At 37.8% G+C, this 25,653-nt stretch overlaps 1 protein-coding gene across 1 annotated transcript in view; it reads left to right on the forward strand.

Annotated features, from left to right (window-relative positions):
* LOC126299621 (protein DENND6B) overlaps positions 1-25,653 on the forward strand; it is a 217,632-nt gene that overhangs the window by 177,254 nt on the left and 14,725 nt on the right. Inside the window, exons 6-7 of the mRNA XM_049991663.1 lie at positions 1,765-2,036; positions 4,999-5,211. Coding sequence (XP_049847620.1) covers positions 1,765-2,036; positions 4,999-5,211 — 485 coding nt within the window. The remainder of the gene's footprint in view (positions 1-1,764; positions 2,037-4,998; positions 5,212-25,653) is intronic.

Genomic DNA, 25,653 nt, shown 5'->3' on the forward strand with positions numbered 1-25,653 from the left:
TCATGTTATGAGAACATCAGCCTTAGCCCTCTATTAATGTGCAGCAAAATTTTCCTGTCATGTCTGGTACAGCTACCAGACAGGTTGCCGTTGCCCTAAACAAGGCTTACAGAATCATCACAGGCTGCCTGAGATCAATTCCACTCCAAAAGGTCTACTGTCTAGCAGGTATCTCTTCCTCAGACACCCACTGCAAATCTAATGCTCGACTAGAAGGAGATAAAGCAATAAAGCTAGAGACACATTCTGTGTATGGGTACTCATCATCAACTGCCCAACTTAAATCAAGATAAAATTTCCTCTATACTACAGAAACTCACTGAACAACATTCAGCATTCAGGCTAAATTCCTGATGTAACTGAGACAACAAGAAGAAAGCTGGCTGATATGGACAACAGGCTATGATCTGGAGTCGGCAAGTGTAAGACCAAACTGAAGAAGTGGGGATTTTCTGGTGACTCTGCCCTGTGCAAACTTAGAGGAGAGCAAACTGTTGGTCATCTCTATATCTGAAAGCTGTGCCCAACTACATGCTTCCTAAAAGAATTGATGGCAGCTACTCATGAAAAGCCTGTGAAGGCTAAATATTGGTCATACAGCATTTAAAATGTGTGCTACTATGTGCATTTGTTTGTATAAATCTGGCAATGCTTGTAATACCAGACTGAAATTATCTGTACATTTTTCTGATTTCATGATGTATTTTTTTCTGATAAATTAAATAAATAAGTTGGCAGTCATTAACATACATGTTTTATGCCATTCTTGTGATAAAATTAGGAAGAAAAAATTCCGTATTTCTTAAGAATAATTCTAAGTCATCCTAGTGATGGGTGATGTGAGACCTAATGAGTTGGATTAACATTAGCCATGTTAATGCTTTTAGCATGATCCTGTTAATGGGTAAACCGTATACTGTGGAGACCCAAGCATTCTTTTAGATACAAATTATGATACTCTTTGCATGAAGCCAAACTGTACGGTAATTGGATATTATGAGCATTAAAGACTGAGATGTAAAGTATTCAGTAAAACCCTACAATTTAACCAAGTATCAAATTCACAGATTTCATCATATAATTTACAAAAACAAAACTTGTCATGACCCAACCACAACATGTGTATGTGAACTGTGTAACGAAGCCTGTGAACGATATCACATAGGACTGTGCAGTAAAAGAGTGAAATCGATAAATGAATATGCAAAAATGGAAATGTAAAATGTTAAGCAAAGTAACTGTAATTGGCTATTTGGCTGATTATCCATCCCTATTCATGTGATGTGAGTATTAAGTTGTAAAATACCTGCCTGCTCTCATTTGGGTTAATCCAAAAATTTACATGATGTTTTACAGTGAAAGATAAATGTAGCACTCACTGAAATTTTTATACTTCCTAAATGACTGTCCCTATCAAAGCTGTTCACTAATATGCATGCCAATGTTTAGTCGTAATGCTGAGGCATGTAAAAGAAAACTTGTGTACTTATTTATCAATTATTTGATAGCCAAAGTGGAAATTCTATTTTATTATAAAACTGAATATGACTGCTCTTTGGTATTGTGGTCCTGATGGAAGCAACTGCTGTAATGATTAAAACTGTGAGATAAATGTCCACAGAATTAATTGAAATCTCTCTCTCTCTCTCTCTCTCTCTCTCTCTCTCTCTCTCTCTCTCTCTCTCTCTCTCTGGTACAGTATGTTTAAAATATTTCTTCAGTATTTCTGTGAGTACAATGAATATTGTAACTTTCTTTACTTAGAGACAGTGCAGAAACACAAGTTGAAAAAAGGAGGCAATATAAAGATGCTGGATTCAAAGCCTGGTGTTTATACCCACTATCGACCATTTCTCCACAAAGATAAGTTGATTCTGAAGAAGCTTATGAAAGGTATTCAGACAAAACGACCCGGGGAGGTACAAACAGCTTTGCTTAAAAGACATCTGCTCGAAGTTACACAAAGTTTCATGATCCCTTTAGAGAGATATATGGCCAGCCTCATGCCACTTCAGAAAAATATTTCTCCGTTCAAGGTGAGTAACCATATCTTCCTCTTACATCTAAACGTTGTTTATCTAGATTAGATTTGGGATGTGCACTGTCTGTTGCTGTAATATTGTTGACTTGTTTCCTTTATGCACAGTTTCTTGCAATAGGTATAGTAAATGAACCCCATGTATTTAGATTTCTTTATTTAGATTTTCTTTACTCAAAGATCCTCTTGAATTTATAATTTAAATACTACTTCTGCTGGTTTGTGTCATTGGTTCTGCAATTTTTGGCAATGAGACTAGCTGTAATCTTCAAATAACTACTAATGAATGCAGGATGGCTCGTTTGAGTATCATCTTATACTCTGTGGCACTCCTACCCACAGCCAACAGTGATCATCTCATATGGGAACTGTGCCAAAGACGACTAGCACGATCCTAATGCAATACATCAAGTGTGTTCTCCACTCACCAATTAAGACCTCTTCTTTATTCAGGCCTGTGAAACACAATCTGGGCCTCTGCAAGGCATGATTTTACCATATCCCCTGACACTGCCTAAGTATGTATTGGAGAGACAGAATACACAATTAAGCAGAGATTCCATAAAAACTATACAGTACTCGACCAATCCACCAAATTAGCTTGGAAGCCAGACATGCCATAGCCTATAAAAAATGAAAATATTCTGAATGTCATCTTTCCTTGGGGGCTGTCAACATAAAGAAGCATTAAAAATCTGACTTGACAGGAAACTGATAAACAACAGTAGTTAATTATATATTCCGAAGGTATGAGACTGTACATATGAGGTAATGAAGGTGCAGCATGAAGTAAGATAAGAACACTGTGATGAAGCAGCAGTAACTGGGCGACAAGAGCACAGTCCCCAAGCTTGCTTTATAAAAGGCCTTACTGGAGCAACACAGCATCCATAAACAGTCTTATGAAAATGGCAACAAGTTCTGTTGCAGTAGACCATATGGAAGGAATTTAAATCATTTTTGTCAACTTCAGCAATTTTATTATGTGTGTATTTAGAATTCAGTAGCTACAAATGAATCTATGTAATGCTTTGTTAGACATTTTCTGATAGTGACAGCCTAACTTTTAGTAACTGCCATGTTGATAAATGTGTGCTTGTAGTAGATTGTTCATGTAACATTCATAGAAGTCCAACTCTGTGCTACTTTCCATATATAACATATTTTAGGTAGAATGTTTTGCATTAGTAGGAGTCACATTTGGGTTCAATAAACATAAATTTTGTGGGCCTGTTAATAGATCTATGTAAATATCATTCCAGGCTTTATATTTATGAATACTGGCTTTAAGGATATTAAAATAAAGTTTTCTGGAGTATAATGTATTTTAAGTTACATCATAAACTGTATGCAGTTGTTTTGTTACTTTAATACATACCAAGTGGCTAGAAGAGGGAGACAATTGGGTCAGCTCAAACTAGTTTATACATCTCAGCAACGCAGTACAGGAATATGTGTACTCGATATCTTTCATATGCTCATCTGTTTCTGAGAAATAACAGTTTTCAAAATATGACCTTTAACGCGGTATCTTGTGTGGTCATTTCAGTCTGGACGTATATGTAGTTGAATACTATTCTGCAAATCATAAATCTGATATGATGAAGTTCTCCTCCATTTCTAGGTAACAGTATTCAGTGAAAGATCATGACATTTTATATCCCTATCTAAAGCATCTTGCATGTGGTGTAACAATGTGTTAAGAACCATTTTCATTGCAGATTTAAATTATACAGCAAACACATGCCAAAGGTTTACCCAAAACTTCTTTTCTATTTCTGTTAGATAATGCTGTAATCAATAAAATTCAAGTTTTCTGGTTTTTGCAATTAAGAACCATCTCATTTGATTCTATATCACATTTTCGATAAAAAATAAACTTTTTTATTGTAAATAGTTTATATTAGTGTTGAAAATTTAATTTAGTTTTGAAATTTGGTTCCACAATAAAACTTTCACAATTAGACATTTGGAAGTCTGGCAAATAAGTGACTTTTAATCTAACATAGTTTTCTGTTCCCTTTGGGATTGGTTTCTGAGAGTTTCCACAGCATTGTTGTGTTTGATTTTGGTGAGTCCCCTTGAACCTCACTATTAGGGTGGTTGATTTCAGTGTGTTCTTCCATCCAACTGCTATAACTCTCACGCTGATTACAGCACCAGCTACAACAAATGGAAAAAAGAATGTTTCAGATAAACCCTATGTATTTTTTGGCGTTGAATTTAAATCTGCAATAAAACTGGGTGGTTCACATTTGAAAATAAAAGGTTGGCCCTCCCTCTCCCATAGGACTGTGTGTGTGTGTGGGGGAGGGGGGGGGGGGGTTGGGGATGGTAGTTTCAGCACAGATGCCTGCTTTGAAAATATTTACTTTGCACCTGAAACTTTTTTCCCATATGATGTATATATTTCAAGATATCTAGTTATTCCAAGTTCAAACAAATGCCCTGAATTGTTATACAGCAGCGAAAGTCTTCATAACCAGAGTTCATTCCAACAAAATTATTTTGCGTGTGTGCTTCAGTCACAATGTGATAATACGTTATGAAAGCTGCCTGCAGTAGTAACTGAAGTATTGGTGATTTTATCACATCATGATGTAATCCAACATTCAGAAATATTTTTTTTGAAACACAGATTGTTATTTTGTTTACATCTGCCACTACTGATTTTCACTCTGAAATTCTCTTTTATGGTTATGAAATGTGATGAACTATACCTTGCAACATCAAGCTTCAAAATAGCTTTGTTTTTCTGACTTTAATGTCGTATTTGGAATACAGGACGCATAATGTTTAATTGATAATAAAACAGAAAGACTTTATACCCCTTGGTCAGTGTTGTGTTCAGATGTAATACAGCTCTTTGTTGTTTCAAAGTAAAAATATATGCGAGATTTCTTGCAAATTATTATTTGCATTGCTTTTACTTTATGTTATTCTATGTTGCTATTTTGCAGGCTGCACCCACACCGAGACCTTTCAACCAGGAAGAGTTTCTGGCAACCCTTGGGACTTCAGGACCTCAACTTACCTCCATCATCAAAGGAGACTGGGTAGGCCTGTATCGCCGGTTCTTCCGCTCACCAAATTTCAATGGCTGGTATAATATGCGACATCGAGAAGTGAGTCAGAAACTACAAGCACTGCAACTTCAAGCATTATCACGTGCTGTGAGTAAATATTATTAGATACTAGCTGTAGTGTGTGGCATTTCCTGTAGTGGTTAATATCTGCTCTCTCTCTCTCTCTCTCTCTCTCTCTCTCTCTCTCTCTCTCTCTCTCTCCCCCCCCCCCCCCCCCCCGCCCCATAAGTCTCCCTTGCCCTATATGTAGAAGCTCTCATATGCTCATAGTGTAGACAAAGTTCCCATAGCTCATATGTTTCCAATGCATGTGTTTGTCTTTTAGCTGCAGGGTTTTTTTCAGACCAATACACCTTCTTTTCCTTGGTGGCATTTCGATGGGTAAGAATTGATACCTACCTTAACTAAATTTATATTCTTGTTGTTCTAGCTTATATAAATAAATTAGCACTGCTAAAAATTAGCATGAAGTAAGCATAGCTGATACACATTAATCCAAGCTAACGCGCGCGCCCACACACACACACACACACACACACACACACACACACTTCCTAATGACCACACCAAGCAATAGTCAAATAAGAAGTGGTGATGTAAATCACTTTAAAACTTTTGCTTCTGGAGAAAATTCAGTTGTGCTTTGTTATCAGTATTTGATAAACAGAACTTTGATATTTCTGACAATATTTGATAGTAACTAATTTGTATTAGTATTTTTAATTTATTTCTTCAAGCAAATATTTGCGAAGTTTATAAATGTGATTAATTGTACCACTAGTTGTTACATTTGGTGATAAGTATCCAATAGTGTTTCTGGAGAATTTGTCTTCGATTGTTTCATCTCACTTTTCACTGTTTTGAGTAGCGCTATCTCAGAGCAAGACTCAAATTACTCAAACGGTTTATGTCACAGTTGGGAAATGCCAGGTTCTGTTAGATCTCTTGATCTTGCCACGACCTAGTGATTTTTGTCCGTACTAAATCCATGACGTTTCTTAGTGTTTGTGTGGCATTGTTGATTTTAATAATAAAAATGACTGTAAAACACAGACAAAAATGTCTTATAGGGTGTATTTCATATGTAACAATGGCAACTAATCAATGAATAAGAGTTTGAAATTGTGTGTCTGTCAAATTCTTGAGCTTTCACTCATCCTGTGATCTAGTGATGTCTGATGGTACTATCTCTAAGACAGCTGTTGCCACTGTAATTTATTCTTGTGATGAGAAATACAGTCAGTTTATCATGATATATTTCATTTGTTATGCATTCAACTTTTCATTATTTTTTTTTCTTCATTGATTCATCTGAATGCAGAAATTTGAAGTAAATCAGCCAAGAACTTTGAAGTAAATCACTCGAGTACTTTCCGAGATGTTTGCTAACAACATTTCTCCTTTGTGATTATATATGTATGTATTGCATGTATTAAAAAAAGATATCCTATATCCTCCCAAGTATTCATTAGGGGATTGTGTAAAAAATTTGAAGTAAATTGGCCAAGAACTTTAAGAGATTTTTAGTAACAACCTTTCCCTTTTGTACATTACATACATATATGTTTCAAGTCAGTTTATGAAATGTTATGCAAACTATGAGCTACCTCTTGTCTTGAAGGTAAAGTGTACAAAATTTCATCAAGATCACAGTTGTATGAATTGCAGACACTTTTCTTACACGGATGTCTGCTGATAAGGTATTTGTTCTTAGCTCTCTGAAATAAACAAGAAAAAAATAATTTTATTTCTGTCAGTGACTTACAAATGAGCCTTCTGTGCCACTAAACTTTACTGTCATTAACAAAATACATATTGAAATGTTGTTGTGGTGCAGTTTTTTGATATGTTGTTACAAATAGTCATACTTGCATTGGCATCTGCAGGCTGACGTCAGCCATATTACTTATGGAGATACGCATAGACTGTAGAGTTCAGCATAATACTTTATCAGAACATTCCAGCTAATTTGTATGTAGTGGTATGAAGTGGTGGTGTGATACACCTTCTAGTTCCATAACTGTGCTAGCTATTTAAATCTATTCTTGTTTTCACCACACACACATTTTTAATGATTGATCGATTTGTTGATTCATTCATTCATTCATTCATTCATTCATTCACTCTTTCATTCATGCTTTGAGTTCCATAACTCCCATCTTGAAGGAAACAGAACCTTCAGATATTTGTTATACACTAATAGGTAGAAGCAGACCCTGCTGCCCACTTCTGTAACATATACTAACAACAAATTATGACCTATGCTAATCTCCTCACATTGATAATTTTGGCCACCACCCTTAGATTGTTTTATATCTGTAGGTTAGGAGAAAAACACTATTTGGAAATATCCATTGCTTTTCTAATACTATTCAGTTTCTGTTTTTATCTAATTCTTCAGACAAAGCATTTACTTTCTATAGACCAATATCAGCTGTCAATATACTGGCAAAGTCAATTGGAAGTGCCCACCACCCAACTGTTTGATTGCAAGGGCAAGAAAAGAGCAAAGATGAAAATATCATGCTGATTATTCCCATCAGAGTGTAGATTCTTGATGTGATTATTTGGGGTCTATGTTCACTGCAGCTTGCTCCACCTGAAAATTAGATCCTGGATTCTCCATTTAGCCTGGCAATCTGTGCGTAATCACTCTTCTCCTAAAGTATGCAGCCAAAACACACACATCTGTTTTACAATGCTTTTATTGCATCACAACATAACCTCACACATGACTGAAAATCTGATGCAGTAATGTCTCAGAATCTGTTATCAAATTGACTCTCACAAAATCGTAATCTAAAACCGCCCCACTATGACTGTTGGCACTGAGGTTTTATATACATTCTCACAACTGGACCATAGCTGTTTACATTGTTTAACATAGTTAGTTTGGGGATTTCAATTAAAAGTTAAACAGTTCTTCAGTATAAATTACAAAATTTAAATGTATAAATCATTACTAGTATTTCAGAATAATAAACAGGTTGAAATAATATTTTTTACTTTGCCAAAACACAGAAATTGTAGTTTTACTATAATACATAAGTTTTAAAAAACTTAATATATTTTTAATTGCTGAAAGGATTATATTGCAAACATGTTTCTTAAGTCATTCAATTAATCTGAATGGAAATAACAAACAGGTTTTGCAGTATAATGTTTCTAAATATGATTTTTAGTATATGTATGTTGACTGTACTTTTAGATTAAAACTATATTTCATAACGTTTCAATTCAAAATCATCATAATTAAGTTCAAAGAATGCAAACAAACTTGAATTGACATCACAACACCATTACCATATGTGCACAAGAGGTGTGAAAATAAACTTTGATATTCTCATTTCAAATTATGGTATGAGTAAATAAGGAAAATTCAAGAAAATTCATCTGACATTAAATGGTGTAAATTTCCAATAAAATTAAACAACTAGTAGCTACAAATTATCCTCGTTGAAAATACCCTGTCTTATGTCGAATCTATCTATCGGAATGAATGCCTGAACTCATAACTTTAATAGAAAACCATCCTTCATATTCACAGCACTGTGACAAACAGCATTTGATTATCAATGAGTCTTATGAGCACTATGATCACAGTGGGAACTCTGAGGCTCATTGTGCCAAATGTCTATCAGGGGCTCTTCCCCTGTTGCACCTCTCGGCTGCTACTATGTGACATGAGAGTCACAAGTTTATGAGCTAATCTGAAGGCTAAGGTGGCTTTCTCTGTGGAATGTTATGCTAAATGTTTTCCCACTTTGAATTTAGTGTTATTCCTGGCAGACTGTGCTGCTGTTAAAAGGTTATTCTCAGGGAGGTGGAATGTAGGTCTATAATGAGAGGTCAGTTGCCTATCTCCATTTTTATAAATGGATGTTATTACTACATGAAATACTCAATGACTTGTCTTACTGGTTACAAAGGTAACTCAAGAGGATGGTACCAAGTAAACACAGATTCTTCATACTTTAGTTGATACCAAAATAGCCAGAAGTGCTACTGATTTTTAGTGATCTAATGATTTTTTGATTCCTCTGAAGATGCTTTGATACATCTGATGTCTGGTGGTGGGGTATGCAATGTCTGTCTAAGTGAATGAAGTGGCTGTGACTTCAATAGACTATTTTTTCTTCCTGTGGTTTTAGCTACTGTTAGGAAGAATTTGTGGAATTTAGAGGCCCAATTTAGTACTGTCATCTGTGAGCTGAATATCATTTGCTTCCAGAGTTTTTTGTTCTGTTGCTAATAATGCTTGGCATCAGTGCTACCCAATGAATTTCTTAATACCTACTGGCTAGGTCTTACATTATTGTTTGACTGCACTTCTGAAACTTGCAAATTTCCAGAACATTAAAAAAACGTGCCAGAACAGCATTTTTTTCTGGGTAATAAGGGAGAGAGAGTCATGGATACAACAAGCACTTTTGGATGGAAACAAAGGTTTTTTTCGTTATGGAGAAATCTAATCATGAAATTTTAATCACCAACTTTCCTCTCTGATGCCAGAATATTTTGTTGATTGCCATCAACATTGTGATCATCATAATAAAATAAGACACATCAGAGTTCTCACAGAAACATATAGGTGTTCTTTTTTTTTCCACATGTCATTCAAGAGTGGAATAGTCAAGAAATAATCTGAAAGTCATTGTACAAACCTTCTGCCAAACACTTAAATGTGAATTGCAGAGTAGTCATGTATACAGTTGACAAAACAAAACTGTTCATGTATAAAACAGCTAAGTATTCTTAAGGGCATTCTCAGGACGTACAGTCATGTCACAATTTACAGCAACACTTTCCCTCATTAATGCCCATGTTGCATTGTGACGGCAACATTTTATCGTACCAATGAGACCTACTATAGACCACTTTGGAAATTAATACCAATGAAAAATAACATACAGAAGCATAAGACATTGACAGTGATAACGAAATACATAGTGATTTGACTAGCAGCACTAGATGCTGTGTGAAGGAAGTGTAAGTGTTGCTCTGCAAGTAGCTCACAGTCAAAGTGCCTGCTCATCACTCAAATAAGAGTTTGGTTCTACTATGTGGCCATTATATATTTTTTATGTTCTGACTGTGGAAGGTGCCAATAGACTTTCTGTGGTAGCTTCTGTCATCCTTATGAGTATGACACTGGTGTATATCATTTGTACTCTTTAAAAGAGTTATGATTGTATGAGCTAACAAAATCTGTAACACAAAACTCACTAAATTTCAAACAAAATTCACTCAAGTTATTTTATGGGCATTTGTTTTGTAGGAGTGAGAGAATATTATTAGGCTGTGAATTTTAAACCAATCATCCTTCCAACAAAATTTTATGTTTTACAAAGCTCATATTTGAAATGTAGGAGAGAGTAACTAATCAAATATTTGTTCATTTCTTTCACACGAAGGAAACTGAAAATGACTGGACACACATTCGGGAGGATGATGATTCAAATCTACATCAGCCATCTAGATTTAGGTTTTCTGTGATTTCCCTAAGTCATTGCTGGCAAATGCCAGTATGGTTCCTTTGAAAGGGCACAACCAATTTCCTTCCCCATCCATCTAATGACCTTGATGTCAATGGGATGCTAAACCCTAACCTTAATTCTTGAAATTGGAAATGATGCACTTTTCATCAAATTAAACAATCAAATGTTAGCACCAAGCCCAACAGAAATCCTTTTTTCCTTTTATTTGGGAACATTAAAATTTACTGTCGCACTCAATTTCAAAACCAATCAGGGCCAAACTAAGTTGCCAAAAAGAGTTTTATTTGTACACACAAAACTATTCATAGGAGTTGCAGAGAGAATGGGAAAGTAAGTGCAGCAGAAATAGCCACTAAGATGAAATTCAGTAATAGAGAATAAATGCGTAGTGATGAGCACATAGATTTTGTTCAAGTCAATTTACAAATATGCTGAGAAATGTAAGTCCATCTATTTACTGTAACAGGTCTGAGTAAAATGTTTAAATTCTGCCAGACATGTAGAATGATCTGAAAGAGAGAAGCAGGTATAAAATTTCACGACCATCCAGTTGACAGGACAAGTGTACAATATGGTTTTCCAGCAGAAAAGTATGGTTTCTTTCTCCATAAATCTCGTGTAAAATAGAATTCAATGATCTTAGTGGTCTGCGGGTATGAAACTGCAGACATCAGGTAACTGAATGCACTACTCTTTGTCTTACTGCGAAAAGAATTAAATTTGAGAAAATCACTATTTATGTTCTGATTTGACATTATTTTTAATTTTCATAAAATATATTCATTATTGCTAATTATTTTTAATATAGAGCATAAGTGCCTATTATGGGAGAGTTTGCTAATGTGAAAAAGCTAGATGCTGACTAGAGTGAGTGCTCAGCTCTGTTGGGAGGAGTCGGAACCTAGTGCCCGAGTTGTAGGGCAGTGAAAATAAAACCATTAGAAAGCCGGATAGTGTCAAGAGACCCTGATTGTATAATGTTGACTTTTAAGTTTTTTTGAGTGCGTGCACTTACAGTGCTTTAATATCTGAAGCTAAGTAGTTGTTGCAACTACATTCATATCATTATATTCTTCAAAAACTACTCTTTCTCACACTATAATGAATTGTCCTTAAAGTCCAGCAGCATATTTGTGAGGCTAAGTTTTTAGTGCAAAATTATTTATTTCTAATGCATGATACCAGGGTAGCATAATACATGACAATATTGCATATTAGGACATGGTGTCTCATGTTAGGGTAACTTTATCTTGCCACCCTAGTAGCTTTAATCAGACTCGTATTTTCACTAAGTGGTCTAACAATTTGTGAACTTTGTGAAACTGTCTAATGATGATATGGTTGTGCTAATACTTGATGTGTATCATATCGACTTTAAAGTGATAAATGAAATATCATGTGGCAAGGGCCTCCCGGTGGGTAGATCTGATCGCCTGGTGCAAATCTTTTGAGGTGACATCACTTTGGCAGCTTGTGCATCAATGAGGATGAAATGATGATGATGGCAACACAAACACCCAGTTCCTGAGCGGAGAAAATCTCTAACGCAGCCAGGAATCGAACTTGTGTCCCCAGCATGACAAGCTGGTGTGCCGTCCACTTGGCTACAGTAGCAGACTTTAAGTTGGTAGACAAAGCAAGATAAAACCACATGCACATTATATGTTTATCACCCAATCCATTCATAAAATACAGCCTCTTGGGTGGAATTTATGAGACTGTTTAAAATGCATTATCCCCAAGAAATACACTCCTGGAAATTGAAATAAGAACACCGTGAATTCATTGTCCCAGGAAGGGGAAGCTTTATTGACACATTCCTGGGGTCAGATACATCACATGATCACACTGATAGAACCACAGGCACATAGACACAGGCAACAGAGCATGCACAATGTCGGCACTAGTACAGTGTATATCCACCTTTTGCAGCAATGCAGGCTGCTATTCTCCCATGGAGACGATCGTAGAGATGCTGGATGTAGTCCTGTGGAACGGCTTGCCATGCCATTTCCACCTGGCGCCTCAGTTGGACCAGCGTTCGTGCTGGACGTGCAGACCGCGTGAGACGATGCTTCATCCAGTCCCAAACATGCTCAATGGGGGACAGATCCGGAGATCTTGCTGGCCAGGGTAGTTGACTTACACCTTCTAGAGCACGTTGGGTGGCACAGGATACATGCGGACGTGCATTGTCCTGTTGGAACAGCAAGTTCCCTTGCCGGTCTAGGAATGGTAGAACGATGGGTTCGATGACGGTTTGGATGTACTGTGCACTATTCAGTGTCCCCTCGACGATCACCAGAGGTATACGGCCAGTGTAGGAGATCGCTCCCCACACCATGATGCCGGGTGTTGGCCCTGTGTGCCTCGGTCGTATGCAGTCCTGATTGTGGCGCTCACCTGCACGGCGCCAAACACGCATACGACCATCATTGGCACCAAGGCAGAAGCGACTCTCATCGCTGAAGACGACACGTCTCCATTCGTCCCTCCATTGACGCCTGTCGGGACACCACTGGAGGCGGGCTGCACGATGTTGGGGCGTGAGTGGAAGACGGCCTAACGGTGTGGGGGACCGTAGCCCAGCTTCATGGAGGCGGTTGCGAATGGTCCTCGCCGATACCCCAGGAGCAACAGTGTCCCTAATTTGCTGGGATGTGGCGGTGCGGTCCCCTACGGCACTGCGTAGGATCCTACGGTCTTGGCTTGCATCCGTGCGTTGCTGCGGTCCGGTCCCAGGTCGACGAGCACGTGGACCTTCCGCCGACCACTGGCGAGAACATCGATGTATTGTGGAGACCTCACGCCCCACGTGTTGAGCAATTCGGCGGTACGTCCACCCGACCTCCCGCATGCCCACTATACGCCCTCGCTCAAAGTCCGTCAACTGCACATACGGTTCACGTCCACGCTGTCGCGGCATGCTACCAGTGTTAAATATTGCGATGGAGCTCCGTATGCCACGGCAAACTGGCTGACACTGACGGCGGCGGTGCACAAATGCTGTGCAGCTAGCGCCATTCGACGGCCAACACCGCGGTTCCTGGTGTGTCCGCTGTGCCGTGCGTGTGATCATAGCTTGTACAGCCCTCTCGCAGTGTCCGGAGCAAGTATGGTTGGGTCTGACACACCGGTGTCAATGTGTTCTTTTTTCCATTTCCAGGAGTGTAGAAACCTGATGGGCAAATAACCCAGGTTAAGTAGCAGCCTCATTTTTATTAGGAGATTATTTGGTGTGGACTACTTGAGAGCAGTAACAATGGAAAATGTTATAAATGGCCTCTGGGAAATGGTACTCTTTCAATGTAACAGGTATATACTTAGAGGCAATAGCTTTGCAAAACACCAGGAATTTGACATAAAATATGCAAACAACAGAGTAAATGTGAGTCCAATTGGTATCTCTCCAGCTCCCAAAATCCGCAAGCCACACCAAGAGCCACCTGCTCTAGTAAAATAAGCATATTATGAATCTGTTAAGTAACTAACTTTATCACCATATGAGGAACATTTAAAACAATTCAAGGAGATGAGAGCTGTAGCAGAATCAAAGGAGATGCAAAAATTTTATTTATGACAAATAAAAATAGAAAAATGTAGGAAATAATCTTCCAGTCATCCATAGTCGGATACAGATTCAATTGAGGACAATGTGTCAGTTGTGCAATCTGAAGGAGAAGACACTGAGTGCATATTTTGCAGTGGTCATTTCTCTGAAGACTAACAGAGAGAACTGGGCACAGGGCATGGAATGCTATCCTTGGGCTCCTGAAGAATGTCAACTTTAAAAATAGCTTTTGTGTGTCCTAACTGCACTTCTTTTGCACAATTAATGCAGGAAATGTTGAAGAGGCAGTCAGGGAGAGATTATTATTATTATTATTATTATTATTATTATTATTGTCGGCCTTGCCACAGTGGATACACCGGTTCCCATGAGATCACCGAAGTTAAGCGCTGTCGGGCATGGTCGGCACTTGGATGGGTGACCATCCAGGCCGCCATGCACTGTTGCCATTTCTCATATTAGGACACCATTTATATTTCTATTCAAATTGATGAATTTGAGCTTTTTTCAAATTTACATGTATTAAGTGTTAAGTAACATGAATTCAATAAATAAAATGTAAACTACAATGATTTCACATATATTCCCAATTAACTAACCTACAATTGTGTCAAATCAATACTATGTAAAAACAAATATGATATTTAAGGGAAGCAAATGTAAATTAATTCTGTGGAAATACAGATCCTAAAATGGTGCCATACAGCTATCGTACACCTATCCTGCTCTGCTCTTATTTATCTGTTCAAAGCAAAAACTTCTCAGAATTTCAAACAGATAAAAGCAAGTGTTTATAGTGCATATGTAAAACAAAATACAGTAATTGTACACACTCACAAAAATCAAAAAAGTTTTGCAATAGAAATCGTTAAAATAATAAGAAAAGAAATATGCTGTTAAAAGTGTGTTACATGTGGTGTTGCCACTATTGCCAGTGGCTGTTATGTTCCCACTGGTGTGTGCTGTACAAAACCAAAGGTTCTCAAGCTTATCAAGACACGTGAACAGTTGTGTTTTTTAAGTGTACATGTAGATACAATTTTCTGTATATGCCCAGCATTAGCTTTGGCCTCACCCATTATCTTATTTTTTTCTACAGTTGTCTGCATGTCATGCCAATTACAGCTACCTTCCCTCATCTTGCTGCCTACTCAGTGGCCTTTGACACTTTATTGTGTTACCAACTACACTTACACAGCTTTTTTTAAGGCATCATAATATCATAACATATTGTGTTGTACTACTTCTCTCCATTAACCACAATAACAGTGATCCCCAAGTGGCTCTTACACCAGCTAATTTTTTGTCTAATGTATCCATATCTAAGTGGTTGTTTGTTGCTTGCTTATCATTTTTGATGAGCTGAAATAATAGTCGTCAAATACTTCTCGCCACAGGTGTATGGGTTTTACTCACATTCCCTCTTTTCCAGCCTATTATCACGTGTCGTGTGGTGACATGGTTGAGACACCAGACCTGCATTGAGGAGGAGCTACATTCAAATTCCACACTGGAAATGCAGATTTTGGTTTTATATGGGTTTTGCAAATTACTGGATGTTTTCTGTTGATTGCATGGTGGTTCCTTTGAAGAGGAAATGGTAGATTTCCTCCCCCCTCCCTTGCCATGCTGAAGGCCGCACTCTTGTCTGGAATGACCTCATCTTTATCAAGATACTAATCCCTAATCTTCCCATGTTTCCTTTCAGTCTGTTTCATAAACATTTCCACCCTTACAGTGACCCCAGACACCACAGTCACATCAGTTCTCAATGCTCTACTTTGTATAATCCACCAAAACCTTGCTTATGGCTTAAATAAATTTATAAGTATTGTAAGTAATGGCTCTGCAGAAATATTTAAAAAGCAGTATATGCTCCTCAATTGCTTCACTCTTTGTATGTCAAGATGTAAGTAATGTAATGAATTATGAGCGGTAGTTATTTTACATATATATCTTTTTCGCGTGGTAAGTACACCGTAATTTAAAAATTCTGTACTCCAGCGGTATCTCAACATTATATTTCTAATGCTGCCATGAAATGCTAGTTGTGTCAGAGTGACAGGAATAAAGTTGCTGTTTTCTGATTATTAATTTTGAAATCCTGGAAATGTGTCAGTAAGCTTTCTTGGATGTGGGAAGAGTATCCTACAAAATTTTCTTTAATCTTTGTAGTTATATGATTAGTATATCATTGAGTAAATAAGTGCAAAATTTATATAATTTTAAAATTAAATGAACCTCTTAACAGAAATCAATGGAGATCCAGGGTGAACTGGAAATATCTGTATGAGAATAGGTCACAATTCACCAATAGAAGTGGTATTAAGAAATAAAGAGGGATATGGAAAAGAATGGTTACCATCTAAAATTTTATTTTTGTGGGAGTCCACACCCTTAACATATTTTGGGAACGAAAACATCATCTAAGTAGCTGTATTCTGTTTATTTTCAATTGGCAGTTTTAACTGTGGGTCATTTTCAAGCACCAATGGATGACTGCAAACTGTAGGCATTTCTTGTTGAATCAGATATATTTATTCAACTGTACCATTTTTGTAAATACCCACTGATAGTATGTAATTTTACTCCATGTCATATCTAGTAATCTTTTTAAAATTTTATTTTTGGGGCATCCACAGCCTCATTGTGTTTTGAGAATGGAAACATGGTCCAAGTAGACTGTTTTCTGTTTATTATCTAAAATGACCCAAGGTTGAAATTGGTCAGTTGCATGGATAATAAGCATAATACAGCCTACTTGGACCATGTTTTCCTTCTCAGAAGAATGGTTATGAACTGAGCTTTTTAGATGAAGTCAGCGATCTAACAGACAGAAACTTGTCCACACAGCTACTCACTTTTTTCAGTTATATGAACCAACTGAGGCACACTGCAGTCTGAACTGGAGAGTGTCATGAGAAGGTGCTAGAGGCGTGGGATGGAGAGGTGGAAAAACTACAGGGGAAGATGATAGGATAAATCATGTGAGTGTGAAAGATGTAGGTGCACAGTGGACAGATGGCTAAACCTACACAGTGAATCAGTGTTATTATAGCAGATCACAAGGAGAAACAACAGTAATATAATGCAACAAGGATCCACATGAAGTAAGGAGTGAAAATTTAGTGTTTGAAGGAAGAGTAGAAAAGCACCAGGGGTTGGTGTGAGGACTTCGACCACCGAATTAGGTTATCTTACTGTTGCTGAATGGCATTGCCAAACTGTGGCCGAGGACCAACTAGCCCAACTGGCTGAAACCTGCTGCTCAGCATGAAGTAGGTGACTTCAGCAAGTGCTTCATGAACTATGCCATATAGATCCTCCTCACTACCCCCACTCCTTATTGGGGGCAGATTCCAGGGAAGGAAAGGAACTAATGAAGTTGAGAGCAATAGGGCGGGGGGCATGAATTATATCTTGGAGGGAAAGGTCCCACATCTACTTGTGTCATTCTTGAAATTGTGTATTGATTTGAAGAGTGGAGAAAGGGATAAGGTAGGATCCAAGTGACACTGGTTGTGAAGCAGCCATTAAAAATTTGCTTAACAGCATGTCATACAAATGTATAGTCTAGGGGCCTCTTGACTGCAAGTATGATTTGGCAGTGGCCAGCTGGGTGGATAACTGGTTCATGACAATACTCAGGTAGATTGCTATACAGTGACTGTTCCAAAGTTGGTAGGTTAGATGATGATTCTGCTTTTATATGTAAGTTCATATTTTATACAGGGTGAAGCATAATTCACGCACTCTTGCTTCTCACATGCCAGTGATAAAAAAAATCTCTCTCTCAAAATTTGGTCCAGCAAGCACATCCTGTAGAAAAAGGGCATCAAGGAGTGGTAATCTGGCAACACTGTAACCACATATATGGTAACTACCTCTGTATGTACGTATTAATTCTGCTGCACAGTTAATGCAGTGGGAAGAGTTTTGGGTTAGCATGCAGGAGGTCGATGGTTCGATCCTGGATTGAGGCATATGTTTTTTATTTGGTAAATGTAGTCCAGGTGGTACGGTATCTGACATCTTATTGGGTAACAGTTGTTTGGACCCCCACATGTTGCCTTACCGGTTGACTGCACAAAGGTACCATGCATTCCTCTCAAACTATCTGCCTGATCTGCTGAAAGACATTCCACTACATGTTCGCCAGAGGATATGCTTGCAATATGATAGTGTACCTCCACACTCTGGAATTAATGTGCGACAGTATTTGGACAGAAAATTTCTGGGGAATTGGCTTGGATGTGGAGGTCCAGTTGTATGGCCACTGTGTTTACCTGACAGAACTGTCCCGGATTTCTTCCTGTGGGGACACCTGAAGGCGCACGTGTACTCTACTCTGCCAATGAGTGTGGAAGAATGGTTAGGAGCTTTGCAGCGAATGGTCCAGAGCTGTATGATCCGACAGATTGCGCAATATTTGGGTGTGCAGGGAGGTCACTTTGAGCATCTGCTGTTCTGAGGACAACGTATTCTGTTGTGAAGGCCATGCAGTCATTAATATGGACATTATTATTGTCACTGGTTGCTAATGTGCAACATCTGAGTGCTCATATGATACATAATAGAAATGACAAATAGATGTCGTGTTATTGTACAGTGCTATCATCTTTAGCATCTCAAAATTGATATTGTTTTTGTAGTTACTCTCTCCTTTGACAAGTCATTTGTTTCAACTCTCTACTTCTTATTTGTCAGCGTTACAAAATGCTGTAAATTTATGAAACATGTGACCTAAGAAACGGCATGTAAGGGTGCGTTCCGAAAGTAATGCAATTATTTTTTTTTAAAGTAATTTATTGAACAGATTTGCACAAACACTTAAAATTCTTCAAAGTACTGTCCTTGGGCTTCTACACATTTTTTCCAGCGACTCTGCCATGACCGGTACGTGCCCTGGAAGGCGTCTTCTGGGACCTCTCGCAAGGTCTTCGTCACGGCGGATTGGATCTCGTCTATGGACGAAAAACGGGTTTCTTTCAGGGCTGACTTAATCCTAGGAAACAAAAAGAAGTCAGCTGGGGCGAGGTCAGGACTATAGGGGGGGGGGGGGGGGGGGGCAGCGTTGGCACCTGGTGTTTGGCCAGGAACTCACGGACTCGTAGCGCGTTGTGGCAAGGCGCGTTGTCGTGATGGAGTTGCCAGGTAGCGGAGATGTCCTTTCTCGTCCTGACGACCCTTTTGCGGAGTCTTTCCAGCACATCCACGTAGTAGGCAGCGTTAACTGTCTGTCCTTGAGGAACAAACTCCTTATGGACCACTCCTTTGCTGTCGAAAAAGACAATGAGCATTGTTTTCACTTTTGATTTGCTCATTCTTGCCTTTTTGGGCTTGGGGGACTGATCAGTGTGCCACTCAGAGCTTTGGCGTTTTGTTTCTGGGCCGTATTCAAAAACCCAGGTTTCATCACCAGTGATGACGTTGTCCAAATAATCAGGTCAATTTCAACACGTTGCAAAAGTTCACTTGAAATTTCCGCTCGGTTGGTCTTTTCGTCGTCTGACAACACCTTGGGCACCAGCTTGGCGCACACTTTCCTCATTGCTAAATCTTCAGTAACAATGCGAAAAACAACAGTAGACGACAAGTTCAGTTCATTGGCAACCATCCTGATACTCAATCGACGGTCAGAGTCCAACAGTTGTCGCACACGAGCCACATTGTTGTCGGTTTTGCTGGTTGACGGCCGCCCAGAGCGTTGTTCGTCGTGAACCTCTTCCCGGCCTTCCTTAAAGGCCTTTAACCACCTCGAAACTTGTGAGTAGGACAGAGCAGAGTCTCCGTAAGCCTCACGAATCATTTTGTTAGTGTCCTCAAAAGATTTGTTCAGTTTAGCACAAAACTTAATCGCGTAACGTTGCTCGATCGTCGATTCCATTTTTTCCGTGACACGGTCGGCGCGCAGAGGTTTACAATAACAGATGTCCTGCCGCTTCCACAGCTCGGAGAGCACTGAAACTGGTTTCGCGGCAAAGCTTAGCGTCCCCCCCACCTACTCCATGTGGCCCGCTCCCACTCCGACTACTAGGAGCGGCGCGGGAAATTCAATTGCATTACTTTCGGAACGTACCCTGTATTACAGTACGAAACATCAGAAAAAAATTAGCAAATAAAAAAATGTACACCAACCCAGGATCAAACGATCGACCTCCTGCACGCTAACCTGAAACTCTATCCACAGCACCAACTGTACAGCATATATAATATGTGCTGTCAGAGGTAGTTACCATACATGTAGTTACAGTGTTGCCAGATTGCCACTCTTTAAATGTCCTTTTTCTGCTGGATGTACTCTTCGGACGAAATTTTGTAACAGACATTTTTTTATCGCTGGCATGTGAGGTGTCGCACTGCGAAGCCTGAGTGTATGAATTTCGCTTCACCCTGTATGTTTTTTGAAATTCACATGCCCAACCACTGAGGTTGCCCCATCGAGGCTACTTACTATGAATGACTTTTTCTACCAGCTTTTCATAGTTCTTGTTTCTTTACCAACACATCTATGTCACTATTTATACCACTTTCCTTATACACCATCATTTCCATTGCCTGACATGTTGCCTACATTGAATACCACCTGCCCCAATGTTCAGCTGACCCTAAATGCATCACCTCTATTCCTTTAACAATGAGTACCTATATGCTTCCTACAACTGGTATTCCTTTGAAGTATTGTTTCTTTCTTTCTTTCTTTTTTTTACAGGTTAGCAATTTTTTGTGAGATGAGTCCCAGACAGGGGATGCTGGCATATATTTTCACTTCCTTTTCTGTATTACAGTTTGTCTCTTTATTGTTGTTGTACTTAAAAAAAAAAAATCTTCAAGATTGGTAATGTTCTACAGAAACTTGAATTTTAGTACAGACTTCAACATATATACCAGTGACATTCATTTCAGAGTACGCTGATAGAAGAACTCCATACTTATTAATCATATACATAAAGCTGCTTGCTCAATGAAAGATTCGTATTTGAGGGCGTTGCAATTTGTATTTGAAAGTTGCATAGGTCACACCAATATATTAGAAACGAAATAGAAGTAATCCACTGAATTACAAACCCCCACCTCTGTTGTTTACTGTCTAGTAAAGTCATCAGAAGATCAAAACCAATTGCAAAATAATTTTTACAACATATCTGTATGGTGCAAAAAGTAGCAATTAACTGTAAACAATAAAAACCTGAGGTCATTCACATGAGTACTAAAATGAATTCATTAAATATCAGTTACACAGCAAATCATGTGAGTTTCAAGGCAGACAATGGAGCTCAATGCCGAGGGATTACAGTTAAAAGCAACTTAAATTGGAATGATTAAATAGAAAATGTTGTTTGGGAGGTGAACCAGAGACTGCATTTTATTGGCAGAATACTAAGAAGATGGAAGTGATCTACTAAAGAGACTACCTGCACCATGGTTGTCTTTCAACTGCAAGAGCATTGCTCTGTGATGTGAGAGTGCTACCAGCTAGGATTGATAGGGTATGTCAAAAAAGTTCAAAGAAGGGTAGCTTGTTTTTATTATCACAAAATAGTGGAGAGAATTTCACCAGTATGATACACAAGTTGGGGTGGCAATCATTGTGGCTTTCATTGCAGTGGGAACTTTTCTCATGAAATTTCAGTTACCAGCTTTCTCTTCTGCTTACAAAAATATTTGGTTGACATCCACCTCCACAGCAATGCATGATCATCATAATAAAATGAGAGAATCAGAGCTTGCACAGAAACATTTAAGTGTTCACTTTCCCATGCACTGTTTGAGAGTGGTATAGTATAGATATAGACTGGAGGTGGTTCTGTGAACCCTTTGTCAACCACATAAGTGTGAATTGGAGAGTAGTCATGTAGATGTATTTGCATATTTATTTGGCTAAATTGTCAGTTATTTTGGTTGTGTAGCCAGTGTTCCATTACTGTTCTACACAGCACTCTGATACACTGCACATGGATTGTCCAATGTTGCTGCTATCTCAGTGTCTAAGAGTAGTATGAATTACAGGTATTTTGATGGTGATTATTGTCTGTAGCTGTGTGCAGAAGCTGCCTAATGTACCGAGTCAGTTTGATAACCCTTTGTCTCACAAGAATTAGGCCTATTTTGCTATATATTATTTTGCAGTGAACAATTCCATAGATAGATTGTTTTATGTTAGTTGAAGAGCATTATATTAATATCACATACACCATAGCCATTCTTTGGAACCCTGTCCTGAGATATCCAATTTGGGATTCCATGTAGTCCTTACTAGGAATAATTTTTGGCGGAGTGTATCAAAGCATATAATACTGCTCTCTTCTAGACTGAGTGATAGGAGCTCTGTGCACTGAAGTATAAGTCTATTTGTGATGGCTGTTCTGAGTACTGCTAACTATTCTTGAGTGTCACTGCCTGATTAACTTCTTTAAAATTTTGAATCAAAGTTTAACTTTATTTACATACTCTTGGCATTAATCAGGCTTTATTCTGCAATGTTTTTATACAGTCTTCTATTTCTGTATCAGAACCGTCAATGCACATTACATTTATCTGTTTCTGTGGCCTTGCACATATTGGACTCCTTTTATATCATTATTGATGCACTTCATACATAGAATGAAGGCTTTCTGACCAGATGACATAGCTGCTGGTAAGGTCATGGTCCAAGAAACTCTCCCAGCAAGACTCAGCAGAGGAGCACCTCAGAAGATGTCCAGCACAGTCCTGGATGAAATGTCAGGAATGGAACAGTTCCTTGGACCACGACCTCACATCCTGAAAAGTTTACCAGCAGCACATCATACAGTTTTAAACTCAACAGTATTTTTTTCCATGATATGGTCTAGAATTGCTAGCCTTACAAGCAGTTTTATGCATAAATGTTGATTTCCTAAACAGTAACTGTATTTCCCACCTACTCCTATCATCCTTACAAACTTTTTACTGTTTTTGAATGACTAAAATGCCTTGTTAACTTTAACTTCAACTGATTTGAGGTGTATTATTTATTATTATTATTATTATTATTATTATTATTATTATTATTATTATTATCATCATCATTATCAGTATTACACATTTTTGTCTCCAGGACAGTGATAAACTTGAATGTTACATCATTATTCATTTTTTTCTTTGTTTCCTTCTTCTTTTTCTCTTCCCAAAACGTCTTCATTCTGTGGATGTGTTCCTGTTTCCTTTGCTCTATGCATATTTTGCCTATTTTCTTCCTTTGCCTTACTTCAAATTTCATGTTAATAATTTTGTTTCTGAATTTCTATCTTTCATTTGTCATTTAAGTACTGATGTCTGCTTGTTGTAGGTCTTCTTCTATTTCTCAAAGCCATTTTTTTATTGAACTGTTTACTGCATCAAAAATCCTCTTTGTGAGTCTGTTGTTCTTCATTCTATGTATGTGTCCCTATAATGTTAGTTGGCATGTTGTAACCATGTCTGCGGTCCTGTCTGTGTGTTAACATAATTCTTTGGATGGTCTTCTCATCCATATACCATCTCCTTGCACTGCTCCAAAAATTTTTTCTGTGTGTTTTATGTTTTCATTTTTCTGTCTCTGTGGTGCCTGATGCTTCAGCTGTGGTCATTTCTGATGTGTTGAGTGCTTCTGGTAGTACAACTGTACTGTAGTGCTTGAATTGATCCTGTCCTGAAATATTTCTTTCATTGTAGTGTGTCCATGCCAGTTTGTATGCTTTCTGAAGTTTTTCTGTTCTGGACATGTTAGATGCTTTGTTTGATCCTCCTATTTGTATATATTCCTCAAGATATTAGAATTTTTCCTTTCTGTTAACCTTTCCGTATTTCGTGTACATGTCTTGGTGGTTGTAGTTCTTTCTTTCCATGTATTGCATCTTCTCTGTTTTCACAGAGACTTTGTGTAAGTATTGCAGTGCTTCTGTGCATTGTATTATTCAGTGTTATTAAAATATTATTCAGCTGATATATCTGCTTTCTTTGATTATCTTCTTTCTTTGTTTTTGGATCTTCAATCAAATGCCCCCCCCCCCCCCCCCCCATCGTATTTTATGTTGTGAAAAATGTGGGTTCTGTTTATGTTACACTCCCAGTTTCCCCTCATCCTGTGTATTTTGTATGTTATTTTAGATATATTTGTATCACATTTTGTTGGATATCTGGTATTTTAAAATTATTACAGTTCCAATGACAATTTCATATATCAATGGTAAGCAACAAAAATCCCGTAACTCCATTTTGTTTCATTTTAAAGGAGAAACAAAATGGTTTCTTAACAAAATATAAAGTGATACAGCTAAAGTAACTACATGCATAACTGTATAGTAGAAGCTTAGTTATTGACAGATTAGAGAAATCCATGCACTTTCGAATCTCTCTTTGATAATAGAGTTAATGGTTGTTGGAATTATGATGTTTTCACAGACAGATGGAGTTACGGGATTTCCATTGTCTATCATCAACATGACACATCTTACAGCTGAAAACTATTTGCGAGTCATCACTTGTCTGAAGTTTCATATAGGGTGAGGTGGTGTGTCTTCTTTTATACATATTTTTACTTCAGTTTGATCCTTATATTGAGATTTTATGAAAGAAAAAATCAGTTTTAGGTTTTAGAGTTGGTTTTTTTCTTTTTACCATGATGTTTTGTAAAGTATAATTGTGAATTTTTGTGAAATTCACAATCATATTTTTACATATGCAAATTTCCAGACAGGCAGCTGACCAGTAGAGGTAAAAAGAGGAAAATAAATTTAAATATAAGAATTTACCATTTGAAATTATGTTGGCTTGGCTACACAGTCACTCTTTATTCTTTATCGATGTTACAGCTAGCCTTTATGTTTCTCATGAAAGTGATATGTAGTTTATGTACTAAGTAATAATTTTGGGTAAGTAACTTCAGCTGATGTCTGAGGTTCTTTCCACTGCTATTATGTTACACCCTTAATTCTATATTTTGAATTTTGCTCTTGAATGATTGCAGTCTAAAGAGGTAAGGGAGAATGGGGACTTAATGGGCAATAGTATAGAAGTTTTATGAATTATAGAGTGATGTGATGTGGAAGATGAAACTCTAATCCTTTGTTATTACTATTTAAAATATCCATGTGTCTTCATTGACAGCAAAGTAAAACTCCTACACTAATGTATTGTGCCCTAGATTGCCAACATTTCAGTTTCATTGTGCACAAACATTTGGAAAGTACTCTAATTATTTGTCTGGTAATGGGATGAGATTAAACAAATTCTTCATATACTATTGGGAAATGTAAAATTTGACAATGTGAAATTCAGTAATGACACGTGTGAAAGATAACATGTAGATAACAACTAATATTTTTAAATCCCAGTGAAAGTCATCACCCTTACTTCTAAATGATTTACATTCTACACAACTTTTCATTGCCATGAAATAACAAATAGTATATTCTTTAACTCTTCTGCTGATGCTGTGTTAAACTGAAATATTTAAGT

The sequence above is a fragment of the Schistocerca gregaria genome, chromosome X (assembly GCF_023897955.1).
Source record: "Schistocerca gregaria isolate iqSchGreg1 chromosome X, iqSchGreg1.2, whole genome shotgun sequence".
Lineage (NCBI taxonomy): Eukaryota > Metazoa > Arthropoda > Insecta > Orthoptera > Acrididae > Schistocerca > Schistocerca gregaria.